Raw genomic sequence first — 18,113 nt, 5'->3', positions numbered from 1 at the left:
AGAGGAGAACAAAGAAGAAAGAAAAACCCACGAACAAAGCTGACTCTTTTAACCAAGTCCATTTAGCCAATTGTTTGCGGTGTACTTACGTGTAATTGATATTCGGGACTGGGATTTGTCAACTGATTGATTATCGATTCCAGTTCGCATGGAGATATGGTGCCATCGTCAGTATTTTGTGGTTGAACCTTTAAAAAACAGAAAAAAGTGGATTTATCGATTGGACTCAGGACAGCTATGAAAATGAAAAGGAAAAAATGTTATTTGCTTTGGTTTTTTGTGTGTTTTTGTTTAAGGATCGGAGAGGGGGATAAGTTATATGTTTATGGACTTGGGGTTGATGATGGTTTTTACGACTTGTTCGGTGGAGATTACACGTTTTTTGTTAAATCAGTACACATAAGTTGTCAAAGCCAGTAAATATTCTCGTTTGATTTATGTTCTGTTTATATGTGAGAAGACGATAAGGACTTACGAAGTATTGGGGGATGTCAATGTTTTATACGCACATAGTATGTCACATAAACTGTTGCTATGTGGATGCTCATCATCACATAAGATGTGCGTCAGGGCATAATATAAGACTTGTAAAAAATGTGATGTGTGTTTCAGGGTGATATTTCTGAGAGAAGATTGATTATTATTATTCAATGCTCGGGCATGTGTTTTATTTATTTGACTTTTATGCTCAACAAAGATGCAAAGATATTAAAACAATTAATTTATTTTAGATTATCCGGCGATGCCTTGAACTTATTGGGCGTAATAAAATCTATTTGAAGGAGAAACTAAATGTTTTGTAGAAAAGGCAAATAGGGATTTGATTTATTTTGTTTTCTCTAAAACTGAAGTTTGAGGAAGCAATTGAATGAAGTCAAGTTACTACATTTTACAGAAATCGTTATTGCTTAAATTTCTAACTTAGTTTCTTCAGCTCTATTAAAGAAACTTGTTTTTTAAGATGTTGGAGAATAATTGTCTCTATTAGGACTGAAATAGGACTCATAAATCTTGAAAAATACCTTATAAAGTTAAACATATTTCTACTATTTAAAAAATTTAAAATGCTATCAACTTCATTTTGTTAAAACTGTAGTTTAGATTAGTCATTTTAGACCGTTAAAGACCGAAAAAAAGGTCATTCATTTCGTGGTTTCATAATGGTAAATCTGCTGGACCAGATGGGATAACACTAGCCGAACTACAAAAATCTTCAGACATAATTGCAACAATCCTTTAGGCAATTTTAAACAGCTGTCTATATCTGGACCATACATTTCTCGGCATGGAGAGAAGTTAAAGTTGTTTTATACCCAAAGTAGGTAAATGCTCGCAAGCCAATTCTAATGATTTATGACCTATAAGTCTATCATCATTCCTTCTTAAGGGCTTAGAAAGATTGATTGATATCCATTGAAAGTATTAATACAAGACTTCTGCCTACTACGTCTCAACATGGTAAATAGGTCGCACCATCGAATACTCCCTCCATTATAGAGAGTTCACTATGGTTGCTTTCCTTGACATCGAAGGTACTTTTAACAACGTGCACAACCTCCACAAACATCTCTTAAAGTAGAGAGTTTGCTTGGGGATTTAATTCATTTAATGCTGACTAGCAGAATAATTAACTCAAAACTTGGCAACCCTTCTGCCAGCAGATTTGTTAGTAGGGAGACACCACATGGTGGTGTTTTGTCCCCTCTCTTTTGGAAACTCGTATTGAATGAAATCCTAAATAGTCTGGATGCGGAGGGTTTTAGAGTGATTGCCTATGAGAATGACGTTGCTATAGCGGTTTTAGGAAACCATCTTAACACCTTAAAAGAGCTCTTACAAAATGCCTTAGATAGACTAATACTTTGGGCGGAATACGGAATTAGTAAGCTATTGATATTGAATGGGGCTTACAACACCGAATCACGCATTGGCTTACACATCGGTAATCAGGCAGATTTTAATGTACGATGTAAAGTCCGACGTTCAGCTTGCCTATGTATAAGCAGATCGCTTCGCACGATCCCTTCAACAATACTGGACACCCTACTCTACATAGCACCTCTCGATATATTTAGCAAAAAAATATCTGCAAGCTTTTTTATTTGCATCAAGGCTTTCAGCTCTTTCACACATGACAATTTTCTCCGTACGGAAAAAAACCGTACGGTTTGTATCCATTAGTCATTAATAGTAAACTAATAAAATTAACTAAAGCTTTCATACTGGACGGAGACTAGGTTTTTCCGTACGGACCGTGCCGGCACCGTCTTATCAGTGGCGTACGTGACTACCCGAACGCATTCACAAAAGACGATTTTAATTCGTCTGCCGTCCGTTTTTGTGGTCACTTGAACTAAGGAAAACTATCTAAAATATAACCAAACGTAAACGATTCACGCGAAAAATACGTTATAAGTGAAAACAAAGTCCGTACGGTTTTTAACGAAACCGTTTCGTGTGAAAGAGGTCTTCGTCGCAGTATATTAACAACAAAATTGACCACTCCGTAATTCAAAGCACACAGATAACACCATCCCCCAAATGCAATTCGACAGAAATTTCCAGATTTCTATACCTTCCAGATCTTTCTGGGACGAAAGGGCAATTGTTGAAGACGATCAGCCCACTTTTATACAGATGAACCAAAAACAAAGGAAGGGGTTGGTAAAGGTGTGCACTCTGATAGACTCGAATTGAATATATCATTCCGCCTTCGTAATAATTCTAGCGTAACTTTTGGCGATAAAATAAGTCTTGTCCTGGCTTAAAGAAAACCGTGATATCAACATCGGCCGCTATCAAATCTCTGGACTCTGTCTCTACAAACTCTATAACAGTCCATAACTGTCAATCATCTCTAATGGAGATGGCACAACAGTTTAATATTCACCTTTGCTGGGTGCCGGGCCATAGACACATTCCAGGTAACTGTAAGGCAGATGAACTCACCAGGAACGGTACAGTACAACCCATTGTACAGTGTTTTCGAAGTACTGGCATCGCTACATGTAAGCTATTGCTAATGCAGAACGCTATGAAGGTCAGGTCACAAAAAATATCTAGCCTACACTAGATTTAACGTAATCAAGGTTCTTGCTGTCTCTTAACAGATAGCATATACTCGTAAGCTCGTTAATAGGTGTCATTAACAGGCACTGTCCACTGTTTTGCAGAAGCTGTATTGACGAGGAATAGGAGGAAATAGTTCTTTACCTTCTCTGAAGAATTACCTAGGAGAAATCTTTTATAACGATTTAAATCATATAAGCATAATCAGCTTCTCACGTTTCGTAAGGGAGTCAAACTGGTTTTATTGATCTTAGAAGAAAGCTTCAAGATTCATGTGGTACCACAATGAGCTATTAAACTGGCTTTAGTGTGTCCTACTCCATCACAGATAGCCACTTTAACCTAACCTTACCTAACCATGATAGTATAGCAATGGCTCTTGGCACTGTCAAGCTCAGCTGTCATTTAAATTGTCATAATTTGATAATGGATTGTTTGATAATAAACAATGTCCTTATATTATTTTGAACTTGCAACGTTATTCAAACGTATCGACTTAGCTTGAATTCAGCGACAATGATGGTCGTCGTTATTGACCTACTTCAATTCAATTGAATCTTGAAGTAATTTTGAAGAGGAAAGAAGTGTAACTGATGTCGTAAGTCCTTTGAAATATCGTTATGAACGCTTAGTGGAAAAAATAATGCTGCAATTTTCCGAAAAAGTGGTAAAAATACTTTAAACAAATTGCATATTACGTATTTATTTATTGTCAAAGTTTATGTATAAAATTTAGACAGATACCAAATAGCAAGAGAAATTGTCAAAACATTGTTTTAATTTTGGGCTTCAAAAAGGGCTGTGAAGTTACTTAACTTTTGCACTTAAAACTTTCTAAAGACGTTGACAGTATGACTTTCTAAAAAATAACTAAATAGTTAAGAGCCACATTTAGCATAAGATAAAATAAGTTTTATTTTTCTATCTATTTTTGTGAAATTAGGCTATAATCAATTTTCTTTCAAGTTTCTAAAAAATGTATATTTAATCGTCAATCTTTATAAATTTCTTACTAAATTTTTGAAACAGTTATAAAGGATTGAACTATTTTGAAGCCAATATTTTTAATTATTGCAAAAATATACGGTTTAAAAATAAATTTTCAACAACTTTTAGTAGTATTTATATTTAAAGTGTTGTACTTGTTCTAAGAAAACTGTCACTTTCGTTTCTCTAAATAGGTCAAAAACGTTCTTTTGAAAGTCTACCGATTTTGTGTCACATCAAAACAAAATGTATAATATATCATTTAGCTATGAAGTGGGTTCCTCAAATTATTCACTTAATTTTATGAATGTCCTTTCTGCATATTTCGATGTTCTTATCTGTAAAACAAAATTTATTTGAAGTCATTATCATTGCGTCTCCTCGAAGAAAAATGTCAAAAATTTAAATTCCACAAACCAGACTAATTAAAAAAACTTCCTATGGGACTTTAAAATAAATAATATTTTACCTGAAAGGCTTAAAACTAAATTAGGCAAAAAAGTAGAAAGTATGTGTGGGCCATTTCTTGAAATTCTCTAGAATACAAAACTGAGGAAGAATTTAAATTTAAGTAAATTCAAGCAAACCATTAAGGCTCAGATTCCCTTTTACCATTCATAGAAATATCATAAAATCTGAAGTTGTTTATCGCCTAAGACCCAGTTCTTGGTATCACCCAGATACCTTTATAACATACTTTTATCCTAGAAGCCTATCACATAATGGTAAAGTGCGTAGGATGATCTCCCAAGAGGCCTAAGTATCAACACATCCATTCATTTTTTGTTCGTAAGATATGATGGTTCTTAAGAAAAAATTGACAAATCCTTTTCTCTTGTCATATTCATTTTTTCTTCAGACTCTTCTTTGAATTAAACGTTAAGGACCTTGTCATCTCTGTTGTCCATAACACAAATAAAAGATTAAAAGTAAAAGTTGTTTGCACAACAAATAAAATGTTATTTGTTATATATGTGAACTAATAGACGAACTTTCCTTCAACATGTCTCTTAAAGTCTTAAATAACTTAACTTCTGTTGATGTTATACAAAATTGAAAACTTTTAATAGTTTTCTGCAAAAATTAACTCAGAAATGTGTTAACTCATAAATCATTCCACACTATTCCTATTATACTTGTACAAAAGAAAATTTAATTTAAGCTGGGAAAAACTGATTTTCAATTATCTATAAACATAAACAAAACTTCCATAAATTCAAACTGCTATAAATATAAACTGTCGTGACTTTAATCACTTGAGCTAAAGCATGGATAAAACTTTTAAAAGTTTTCTCATTTCGCTGTTCTTATTTTTTTTTTCAAATCCGCCACGTTTTAAGAATCAAAAACTACACTTTAAGTTTTATCGTTGGAAACAAACAAACTTTTGTAGTCTTTTAAAAACGCGCTTCAGCTTTTAGGAACCTACCACCCATAGCACATATTAATTTATATTGATTTTGAATTTAAAAGTTTTGTTGTTTTTAATTTGTTTGTGGTTTTATTTCAATGAGATGTGTCAATAAAAATCACGTTGGACTAATTAATTAAACTAACATGAAAAACACATTTAAAATAATAATACTCCCATTAATTTAAAATCAATTGATTTTCTATTTACATAATTAATTTTAGAAACCACCTGTATAGTAAATTTCACATCATATTTCAAAACAAAGTGAATTTTTTATTCTGTTTGATTTGTTAGAAAATAAAGAACATATTTATGAACTTGTTCAATATATTATGTTTAATTTTTAAGCTGATTTATTTTGTTATTAATTAGCTTTCGAGTACATCCAATGAGTTATACTAATTGATTTAAAAAATATACAAACGCTATGCCCACTGTTTGTGACTTTTATAGGTATATCTAAAATGTGCAGTGGTGAATCATTTTTTGTATTTTAAAATCAATGGTAATTACCACTGATATTTTGTTCATTAGACTCCCATTGATAATTCGATTTGTGGAATTAAAAATGTTGTTATTTTTCGACTTTTCGAGGTTCATAAAGTCTAAAATTATCGTTTTCAAAAAGATTTCTGCGCGTTCGTACATCCATACATTTGGAAATGATATTCGTTCTCCATGTCTCACAAGACAGCAATGATATCAGTTTTAAAGGATATGAATTTTACAAAAAAGTTATACTAACATGTGCCGCAATAGCTTCAAAAACTATCTCAACCATTCCTATGTGCGAGTCATTCCAGGGATGGAGAGGATGCCGCAAACGAACGCCTTATTTAAGAAAGAACTTTTCATGACAAGAACAACTCTTGGAGGATTTGTCAATTCCGCGCAAGAGGCAGTGACGGCATGGATTGAACCCAAGACCTCTAGCATGACAGTCCTGCGCACTGTACTACTAATATGGTATTACATCTTGAAATTTTATATTACGAAAAAGGTTGTACAAATTGATTTTGAACTGAAATATTCCTTAAAAATGGTACAAAATATAGTATGGGGATATGCCAGTTCATAGCTCTTCAGAATTTGGGAAATTGTTTATTCCGAATCAAGAATTTTAAGAAAAGAAGCTGAAGTATGTCTTAGCACGAGCGATGCAAAATTGACGATCATGAGACTTATCAGATGCAGAGCTGTGACACCTGATGTAAGTTCTTAGAAAGTTGGAGAAAAAGAATAGATATTGGTTTCGAAGCGCAAACTTCACAAGCTGACCATGAAAGGACAACATGATTGTCTTATGATTGACTTATGTTGTTGACGATCCTCCCCTCCCGCTAAAGAAAAATTGACAACGACATAAGTTTATGTAAATGGATTGTGTACACTCAGCTGGCCATACCCAGCCCAAAATCGAAGCTTATGTAGCAGCCCTCCAGCAAATTATGAAGACATAGAGAGATAACAGGATGATATTTGTTTAGTCGATGGAAAGAAACGTTTTTTTGGATGTGGATTTGCTGTTAGAGAAAACACTAGGCAAAAGGTTTTAAGCTTATGGAATGTCAGCGAAAGGCCATCATGTAACTTTTCTGACGATAATTTTCTAAGCGACAGCTGAGAACGATATCGTCAGGAGTTTGCATTACGTAGCACTACTGCTCTCTTGTCAGCTATCGTTTTTGCTGAATTATATTGACACACGCTTAATTAACGAACTTGTTTGATAAATTAAAATTATAATTTTCGAGTTTTATAAATTGTGAATATTTTTCAGAAATATCAAGCCACAAAACAGACCTTACTTTGTACTATTATAATGTGTTATTTTATTTCTGACATAATACTAAATAAATATTTAAGATCTGTTACACCATTAGCAAAAGGATATATTCCAACTGGCTGACTGACTTCCAACAAAGACCGTAACAGCAGCGAGGATAAAAGTAAGTAGTATCATAAGGGGTAAATTAATGCATAACTTTAAAAATGAAAAATTAATTTAAAAGGTTTAGACATAATACGAATAAGAATGTACAATATCAACTTGCTGTCATTGAAGAAGTCTTAATTGCAGATAGGAAAGAGAAATTAATTCAAATTATTTCTCTTCGTACTGCAGTGGCCGGAAGTAGTTTACATTGTTTTGGAACACCACATTTTATGAATCTAAAAGAAAGTGATAAATTTAAGAAAATCCTTGAAGACTCCTTGAAATTCCTGCAAAATAATCAAGTGTATCACTCGAACGGTAGATTTTGTCAATAATACGACTTTTTAAAACAATCTTACATACTTTTTATTAACTTTTGTTTTTCATTGTACTCGAAGTCTTATAAGATACAAATAAAATTTAAGAAACACAACGATAGCTGTATTGGGTAGGCGTTACCTAAAAATGACAACTATTTTATTTACGTGAAGTAAAAGCTCAACTCGATATCGTTTAGAAGATAGTTACATCATAACGTTAAGCATAGCTATCGATAGCATTTGATGAGAGCCAAGGTTTCATAGCTTGAACCTAATCAGCGCGAAAAGAAGAGAAGGGTGACTCTACCAAGGAAGAATTGTACAGCTCTTTGCCAAAGCTTACGATGTAAAGATACTTCTGGGAGATTTTAATTCCAAAATTGGTAAGTCATTTGGAAAGTATAGCTTACACGACATAAGGTCTAATGAGGAGTTCCACCCATCAGACTTAAATGAGACAAAGAAAACTATCAAGAGGCTGAAGTCGAACAAAGCTACTGGTAATGATGGGCTACATGATTAACCTTTTAAGAACAACTGAAATGATTTGTAAGTTGGTAATGAGTATACAACAACTTAGATAATTAGGTCGAAGTAATGCCCGAACTTAAGCACTACAGAGATATTATAGTCTTTAAAAAAACATACAAATATTGTTAAATGTATGACGTGAACGTTCGAAGCTATTTCCTGATGAATTGATTGGCACTTACCAGTTTGGCTTAAGGCCTGGAAAATCTACCATCGACTAAATACTCACTTAACGCTGAATCCTTGGAAAGACTCATAGAATAAAACATCGATACACATCACCTTTTTATCGATTTAAATGCTGACTATGACAGTATTAACAAGGGCAAGCCATACTGTGTGCTTGTCGAATTTTTATTTTCCTACCAAATTGATATTCCCTATCAGTGAATGGCTTTGGAGAACGCTCGCTAAACCAAAATTGAAGAACTAATTAAGCAATTTAGAAATAAGACGAATAACTAAACCCTCACCAACACGGTCTTGTAGCATGGTTCAGAAGCATGGCCTTCTCTCAGGCCGATAAAGCATATCTTGTTATCTTTGTTTGGAAGGTTATACGAACGATACATGGCCCAATTTGTGACAACTGGAAAAATAACACCTGGCGGAGACGATACAACCATGAACTTTACGAGCAATACAGAAACTTTCCACTGGTCAACAAATTGCGTATTCAACACTTTAGATGGCAAGGACACGTTAAGCGAATAAATATCGAAGCTTCATATAAGCTCATGAGGTTTAAAAGTCCAATCCAGAGGAAACAAGAAGCAGTGGAAGATCTAATCCCCGGTTTAAAAAGAGACCAAGTCAAGAACGATACACGCCAACTTGGTATTTAAAACTTGAGACAGCCAGCTAGAGATCAAGGTGGTGGAATCTATTACTTGCGGACAAGGACCACCGCACGCTGTAGCACCGTCTAAAGTAAAAGTGGTCTTGGTCGAACCAAATAAAAATCAAAAGCAAAAAGAAAACCCTCCTCTAATGCATATAAATATATCTTTCAGTATATTCCAAAAATGTGAAATTAATTCTGTATGGAAGAGTTCTATTTCATTCCATCATTTATTTAAGAAAACGAAAAATAAAGTACCTTCCATCACTTACTTGTTTCTAGAGAAATAAAAAAGAACCCATAGCGATCACCATAGATAGCTCCAGGGTGCTTTGACGAAAAATTCGTAAAATATCTTAAGTTCCAAAGAAATGAAATTCCTTAAGAAAAAGAACAGCATGTCGTGTTTAGAGAGTACGAGTATATTGTTCTTTTGAGACATTTTGTTGTTATTCATTTGACAGGACATCTGAGACACTCAAATAGATTTACTGAACAAGTGTAGGTACATGTGCTTCGTAAAGTCCTTGTAGTTTATGAAGAAACTCTATGAAAGTCCTGCGAATGCCAAACCAAATTCAATTTAACATCATTTATTGCTGTCGTTTTTTGTTTGTTCTTTTCGAATATAAATCAAATCAAGTTTTGAAAATGATTTGAAATATGTATATTTATGTAAATTGTACATTGGACATTGCGCTGGTGATGATTTGACATTGAATGATGACAATGAATTTGATATAAATTATACTTTTTTGAATTTATAGTTTATTTTGAATTCAAATGAAAAAGGCACAGAATTTATTGTTTTGGTCATGGAATAGGTAAACATAATTCAATTCTTGTTGAAGCTCTATCCCAAATTGGATCTAGTCCTATTAAGTAAATGTTTACCATCGATATTGTACTATGATAAATTAAGTTGAATTATTGTGCGATGTCAATTTAAAATAAATGGCTTCTGATAAAATGCTTTGATTGGATTAATAGTTAGACTGAACTTTTAACAAATTTGATAAAATATTAATGTTTAAAAAGGAAATACAAATGATGATACGGTACAATAGAAACATTTTATGGAATGTCAAAAACGTTATTTTTCGATGTATACAATTATCTTTGAAGTAATATATGTATGTAATTTTGTGTCCCCAACATTTTTGAGGTGACAAATATTTATTTTTTAGTTATTTTAATTTATTTTTAAAAGCTGTTAGTTTTATTTTAAATATACAAAATAAAATTTAAGTTCTAAGTGTTTTGGGTTCGAAGGATGTTTGCAGTCAACCAAATTTTTCAATTTGTTTTTAAATAGCTTAAGTATATTTATTAAATACGTTAAATGTAAACGTTAAGTTTACGATGTTTAGTTTAATCTTAACTAAAACTAACATAATTTCGAATACTAAAGTTTAAATTTCTTCTTAACCAACATTGAAATACAACCGACAATGAATGAAGAAAGAGATTTATCAAGAAATGCCTTTGAGTGTATAGAGGTAATAAAAGTTCAGGGGAAACAAATGAAGAACAAATCTTAAAATTCTACGTTCATTACTTTCTATTCAATCCAAATTAAATGAAAAGTATGGAACCTATACAACAGGAGCGTATTCAAAAATTGGTCTGAAAAAACACATATACACAATTTTAATACCTTATGGACCTCTTTTGACAAAACCAAAATTTTGTATAGCATTTTTTTTAATTAATAAACTAGCAGACCCGGCCACGCGTTCCTGTGGCTAACGTTTTTCTCCATATTACATTATTCTAAACTATTTAAGGGGAATGGTAGAAGAACATCGTCTCATTACAATGAAATTATTATTTACGAACGAAGGGGGAAACGTCGAAACTGAAATATAACCATTTGGGATTTGTAGACTTAGGACTTTGAACATAATTGATCAAAATTTTCTTAAAGTTCTTGTAAAGCAAAAATCAGTACAAAAGAATTACAATCAAAATGTATTTTTAATTTTTTTCAAGTTTGTAACAAATCAATACGAGTATATTACAAAGTTTTTAGTAAATAAAATCCTGATACAACTCCTTTGATAGATTTTAAACTAAACGGTGATTTTTTAAGAGCTTGAGAACTTTTTTTTAGAAAAAAAAAACGCATAAAATTTGCAAAATCTCATCGATTCTTTATTTGAAACGTTAGATTGGTCCATGACATTTACTTTTTGAAGATAATTTCATTTAAATGTTGACCGCGGCTGCGTCTTAGGTGGTCCATTCGGAAAGTCCAATTTTGGGTAACTTTTTCGAGCATTTCGGCCGGAATAGCCCGAATTTCTTCGGAAATGTTGTCTTCCAAAGCTGGAATAGTTGCTGGCTTATTTGTGTAGACTTTAGACTTGACGTAGCCCCACAAAAAATAGTCTAAAGGCGTCAAATCGCATGATCTTGGTGGCCAACTTACCGGTCCATTCCTTGAGATGAATTGTTCTCCGAAGTTTTCCCTCAAAATGGCCATAGACTCGCGAGCTGTGTGGCATGTAGCGCCATCTTGTTGAAACCATATGTCAACCAAGTTCAGTTCTTCCATTTTTGGCAACAAAAAGTTTGTTATTATTGAACGATAGCGATCGCCATTCACCGTAACGTTGCGTCCAACAGCATCTTTGAAAAAATACGGTCCAATGATTTCACCAGCGTACAAACCACACCAAACAGTGCATTTTTCGGGATGCATGGGCAGTTCTTGAACGGCTTCTGGTTGCTCTTCACTGCAAATGCGGCAATTTTGCTTATTTACGTAGCCATTCAACCAGAAATGAGCCTCATCGCTGAACAAAATTTGTCGATAAAAAAGCGGATTTTCTGCCAACTTTTCTAGGGCCCATTCACTGAAAATTCGACGTTGTGGCAGATCGTTCGGCTTCAGTTCTTGCACGAGCTGTATTTTATACGGTTTTACACCAAGATCTTTGCGTAAAATCTTCCATGTGGTCGAATAACACAAACCCAATTGCTGCGAACGGCGACGAATCGACATTTCACGGTCTTCAGCAACACTCTCAGAAACAGACGCAATATTCTCTTCTGTACGCACTGTACGCATTCGTGTGGTTGGTTTAATGTCCAATAAAGTAAACTGAGTGCGAAACTTGGTCACAATCGCATTAATTGTTTGCTCACTTGGTCGATTATGTAGACCATAAATCGGACGTAAAGCGCGAAACAAATTTCGAACCGAACACTGATTTTGGTAATAAAATTCAATGATTTGCAAGCGTTGCTCGTTAGTAAGTCTATTCATGATGAAATGTCAAAGCATACTGATCATCTTTCTCTTTGACACCATGTCTGAAATGCCGCGTGATCTGTCAAATACTAATGCATGAAAATCCTAACCTCAAAAAAATCACCCTTTACAACAATAAGGTCAGAAATACTAAGGTTCTCGTTTCAAAAGATTGACGAATTCAACACAAGGTCATAATTTAATTTATTACGTTTGCTTGTAAAACACATTTTATTAATTTTGTTAATATTTAAAAACAAACAATTTTTACTACACCGTTCCAAAAATTGATATAGATCTACTTGTAGCTCTTTAAAATTATTGATAATTCCTTAGCGATATAGAATTATTTAAAACGGAAGGCAAACAATTCATTAGTAAAATAAACAGCAATGGACCAAGAGGACTCCCTTGAGGTACACCAGAATTTACTTTAAACTAGCATGAAGGTTTACTCCTAAACATGACGCTGCAATATCGTTTTTTTTTAATATAATGATTTACTTAATGAAAAGGTCAGTTAATCTAATTCTAATTAAATTATTAAAAAGAATTCTCTGATTTAATTTATCAAATGTCTTGCAATATACTTGAGAGCGTTTTTGGAATGGTTCCAAGCAAAAATATAAGTTATAGTAATTACATTTTTTAAACTCATGATGATTTTTATGTATAACAGAAAAATGATCAAAATCAATAATTTCACAAAAAACTGATTAAAAAAAATTGACAATTTCGTTAAAGTACGATACATCGTTACTACATTTTTAAAACCTTTTTTTTTGTGGAAATTGATCTGCGAACGTACGATATTTCAGAGACTCGTTGAAAAAAAAAGAATGTTGATGTTATTATCTGTGATACAAAATTTACTTGAAAGTTGATGTATCAGGTTCTTGAGATATGGTGAAGAAAAAAGGTACCCCGAACACACACACATACGTACAATGTCCGCCCAATAACTTTTTTTTTCTTGAAAATGCTATAAAAACATCGAGTGTAGATTCGGCTGAGTGGCAAGTATCGCCCAGTCGTTCAAATCAAATATTGCCAATTTCCTGTTCTTCGTTTTGTGAACAAAATTTCGTTTAACATGGCCTAAAAACTATCGTCATTGACTATACTGGCCACTCCTTGCTCATTTTTGAAGAAAAATGGCCCAATTATGCCCTGTACCGAAATCCGCACCAAACAGTGACTTGATTTGGGTGTATCGGCTTTTCAATGTTTTCTGTGTCCCAAATGCGACAATTTTGCTTGTTTACATACCCGCTAAGATCAAAATGAGCTTCATCTGAAAAGTTGATTTTTTTTGGAAAAATCATCATCTTCTGTAAGCGTTGTTCTCAGCGTCGTTCAATCGTATACACAACAATGTTAGTTCAGCGGAAGGATAAATCTAATTATCTGTCAAATCAGACATGACATGAGCTAAGAGTTACGAAATAAGCACTAGTTGAAAAAAAAAGTTAAATGGCAGGCCCTATACAAATTTAAGGGACCTTAAAATTTCAGTAAGTGTCAAAATGTTCAATTCCCCAATTGGATCGATAACAATAACTTTCTGTAAAATGTTAAAAACTTATGCGATGAGGAATTTGTTGGCTTATTTCGCGCTATATATTTTAGTTATTAAGTAGAAAAACGAAATGACCTTACCTATTGACTTTGAAAATCAAGTCGAAAACCTTAACATTTTTTGAGATTTTTCTAAATCAACTTAATTTAAAAAAAAATGTAATAATGGAAATTTTAAGTATTTTGTAATTAGTAGAACTCAAGATTAATTTTTCCAGCCTCTAAGTAACATATCTGGAGGTTAACATCAAGCTGCTAATACCACAAGTTTGAGGGGATGAGATTTTTATGTTAAGCCGGAATGAAATAATTGCATTATAGGAATAATTTCTATTGTGGGTTTTCCCGCAAAAAGACCTTATAATATTTAAACAACAAAGACAAAACATTATGTACTTCTTCACATAAATGTATACAAAATTCAAACAATCTTCAATAATTTACACCATTTAAGCCGATTAAAAGGTTTTAGCCAAAAACCAAGCAAGTTCTCCTTATATCTACTTATCTGCAATATACATACATATATTATTTCAATTTATAACATTAAGTTAATGAATATATAAATTCATTGTCCTTCAAAATTAATAACATGATAAATCCATCAAAGTAAATCTACATAACCAATATGACAGGATACCTTGTACTAAAACATATGTACAAGTATATTTGATTTGTTCCGGATGCCTAAAGGCAAAACTTAACCATGCGAATGATTAAATTCAGGACAAACTCTTTTGTAGATTTTAAAATATATTTCCAAAAGAATTTATCAGAGTATCTCTTGAAAAATCACTTTTTTATTATTATTTTATAGAAGTAGAGTGTCCTTTTATAACTCATCTCAATAATTGAGATGATAAAATTCTAGAGCCATGAGTAACAGATGTTGCCCGGTTTCTTTTACATTTGTCCTTTGTTTTATATAATTTTTATATTCTTGTAAAACACAACATGTAACTCAACTATGTGTAGAGTTATGTAAAAGTTAATAATGGAAATGAGTAAGGAAGATGGTAATTCGTGCAATGCATCAGTAAAAGTAGTTACAGTTGATGCTTAAAGTTTGTGTCTAAATTTTACTTCTGCAAAATTGGTGCTAAAATATCTTTTTTTAACTACTTCAAAACATTAAATATTAAAAAAAAAACGTTCTTACATTGACCTTTAAAATTCAAAATTACTCTTCAAGACAGCTGTAATGCTGCTAAAACCCCACACAAAATATATGAATAGTTGCGAATTTTGTAAGTCATTTAACTCTATTATGTTTATTTAACTTCAACCATATTGCAAGTCAATGCGATTTCATTTCATTAGATCGATACATTGGCATGTTTCCTTTTTGGCATTATTTATGAACATAATGAAACAAATTCATGGATTCAACAACAAATTTGTGTATTCAATGAACATATACATTCACTTATGAACGATTCTTCTATAACTCAACAACCATCGTCAATTGCTTCAATCATCACTACGATTGCTTGATAATGAAGTTGACTCCATTGCTGATATGATCAAAAGTTTGATTTTTTTGGATATGACGAGTTCGAAGCTTTAGACCTAAAGAAAACGCATTTAGTTCGATTCAAGTTGCAAAGAGATTATTACGGTAAAAAAGCTAAGTTTCTGTTTCTTTATTGCCATCATAACTAAGGAAAATCGGAAAACAATCAATCAAGCCATAAAAGCAACATAAAATTTACCAAAGGCAGTAAAAATTGTCGATAATTCGAATTCTTTGTCTTCCTTGGTCACAACGCTACTTGTCTATTTTTTAGCAAATATCTCGAAAATTTCTTAATGGCTGGCAGTATGACTTTCGTAAAAATAAATCCACTGGTGGTCTTATGGTTCATCTTACCGAACAAAGCAAGAAAGTTCTAAATCGTTTTCGAGAAAGTAGGGTTTTTGAGAATTTATCTAGCCTTTGTTGGATTTGAAATTTGAATCGTCCAATACCTTTAGTTGTTTTGGAACAATTAAAGTCGTAAACCCATATTATAAATGCTAGTGTGTCCAGTGGAGTTGCGGTGTGTAGGTGGTGTTGCAAATGGTTAATTTACTCTATACTTTTCGAGACAAAGTTTATTGCTTTCCCTGTAGGCTTTTTTCAAATTTGCAGACGCAGGTGGTTAAAGAAGGATGTTGTGACTGGAAAGATTTGAGTCTGAATGTATTGGAAAAATTTGTTTGAAAGCATGATTGATAATGAACTTCCTAGTTTCCCACAATTTGGCATTCAGAACTTATCGAGAATCCCTTAATTTGAATGAAAGCAGACTCAGTGGCAATTTTATAGATTCATTTAAATTATTGTCCAAATAAGATCCGACTGAGTACGACATCCAAAATGAATTAATTTCAGAATTGAATATTGAAGAAATTCTTCCTTCTCGATTGAACCAGTTAAATCAACCGCTTTAAACAAATGTCAATAGTATTGAAATTTTTCAATTCCTGAACAGGAGCAATAGAGGTACTTGATTTTACTACGTGTAAGCAATATAAGCAACTTAAGTCAACTTAAAAATCGTTATTTATACTTTTCGTTAATTTTCCAGCTGGATTCAAGGATTCCTTAATACAGGATTTTATGACAGTGTTGCACAAGCTCAATTGTTTGTTGAAAATTTCGAAGTTGAGTCTAAATTTAAGGAAAAACGAAAATCCAAGAAAAAAACCTATTTTCGGTAATGAACATGTTGATGAACCTATTCAATCTTTTGAAATTCAATACAGAGTGAACTTCTGTCCTCTAATGATTTGGGTACGATACTTTGGGAAGGCAATAACAGTGACATACAGCCTTTCGAGCTCTTTGAAGAACTCCAACTTTGACAATTCCCGTCACAAAGACATACTTGAGAGGCACAATGACTTTAGAAAGACTATCTATTAGTAAGATCATTTTTAACCCACCCAAATATCGTCACACTGAATCCCAAACGTTCGTCTGATGTTATTGACGAAAGTCTGGCCAGCCCACCCAAGTATCATGAAGATACTTCCTTCGCTATCTCCATGGCCGAATGTAGCTATTAGTTTTATCAATTGAAGCTAAAATTGCGGCTAACATTAGTTATCACGAAGTTCTTAAAAAGTTTAGTGAGGCCATAAGTCGTATAGTTCGTCTATTTTATTGTTTTAATTGTGAAATTTGATTTCATAATTTGATTAGCAATAAAAATCGTTTACTCATACTCTGGTTTCACTTTAATTTGGGTTAGGTATGAAATTTATCATTTTCTTGAAGAGGGCCTAGCGAAAATAATCTCGCCGACGGCGACGTCCACGCTAGGTTAGCTAAGCAACTGGGTTGTCTCAGGGCTCAGTTTTGTCCCCGAATCTCTTGCTTATTTTATATATGGTCGCCTATCAGCAAATTCTAATTCAATTAATTATTTAACTAACTATAGCACACAAGGGTTTAAGCCTCTTGAAAAGTACTTAAAAAGAGCTTTTAAAATGATCGACGACAATAACAATAAGTTCAATGAACAGTTACATTAACTTATGAATGATTTTTTACTAGCCAAGTAAAAATGATATTCTTAATTTGGTTCAGTGCGTATCAAATTTCTTTGATCCACCACACAATTTATTCGTCTTAGAAACGTGTACTGACTTTTAAGCTCCACTGTATAGCTACTAGTGGAACATAAATTTTTCAAAGGAACACATCTGCAAAATGTTTAGTATGTAAATTTAAGGTGCACACATTGCAGACAACTTGAAGTTTTTTTATTTTTATTCCTTGTTTTGAATTTATTCATGAAATTTTCAACACGAGGAAATGTTAGAATCTTGTTGTTTTTTTTTCAATAAACACACTTGCTATAGTCCTTTGGGGCAGAATGCAAGATATTCTTCAGAACCCGCATGTAGATTGTGGTTTTTGGGAAGTTTCTTTGTGAAATAGAGAAAACTTTGGTGTTTGGTTTTCTGATTTTTTTTTAGATTTTCTTCTCTGTGAAATATGAAAACTTGGGAATTTATTTGCTATAAAATACTTTACTATCACACATTACTCATGTTTGTTTTGCCTATGGCGATTTTAGTATTTTCATCGCAGCTTTGATAGAATTTATCAAAGGACCTCAATGTGTTATGTTTGCAGTTTTTTGTAATTTAGTTCGTTATATGATAGCTTTTGCGTGCATTCGTTTCAATTT

The 18,113-nt window shown here is 32.8% G+C and overlaps 1 protein-coding gene across 1 annotated transcript in view; it reads right to left on the bottom strand.

Annotated features, from left to right (window-relative positions):
* The window catches only part of LOC129942487 (neuropeptide-like 1), an 89,699-nt gene that overhangs the window by 15,116 nt on the left and 56,470 nt on the right, over positions 1-18,113 (bottom strand). Inside the window, exon 2 of the mRNA XM_056051462.1 lies at positions 90-188. Coding sequence (XP_055907437.1) covers positions 90-188 — 99 coding nt within the window. The remainder of the gene's footprint in view (positions 1-89; positions 189-18,113) is intronic.

Source organism: Eupeodes corollae, chromosome 1 (genome assembly GCF_945859685.1).
Source record: "Eupeodes corollae chromosome 1, idEupCoro1.1, whole genome shotgun sequence".
Taxonomy (NCBI): domain Eukaryota; kingdom Metazoa; phylum Arthropoda; class Insecta; order Diptera; family Syrphidae; genus Eupeodes; species Eupeodes corollae.
This window is presented reverse-complemented; position numbering and strand designations above follow the sequence as displayed.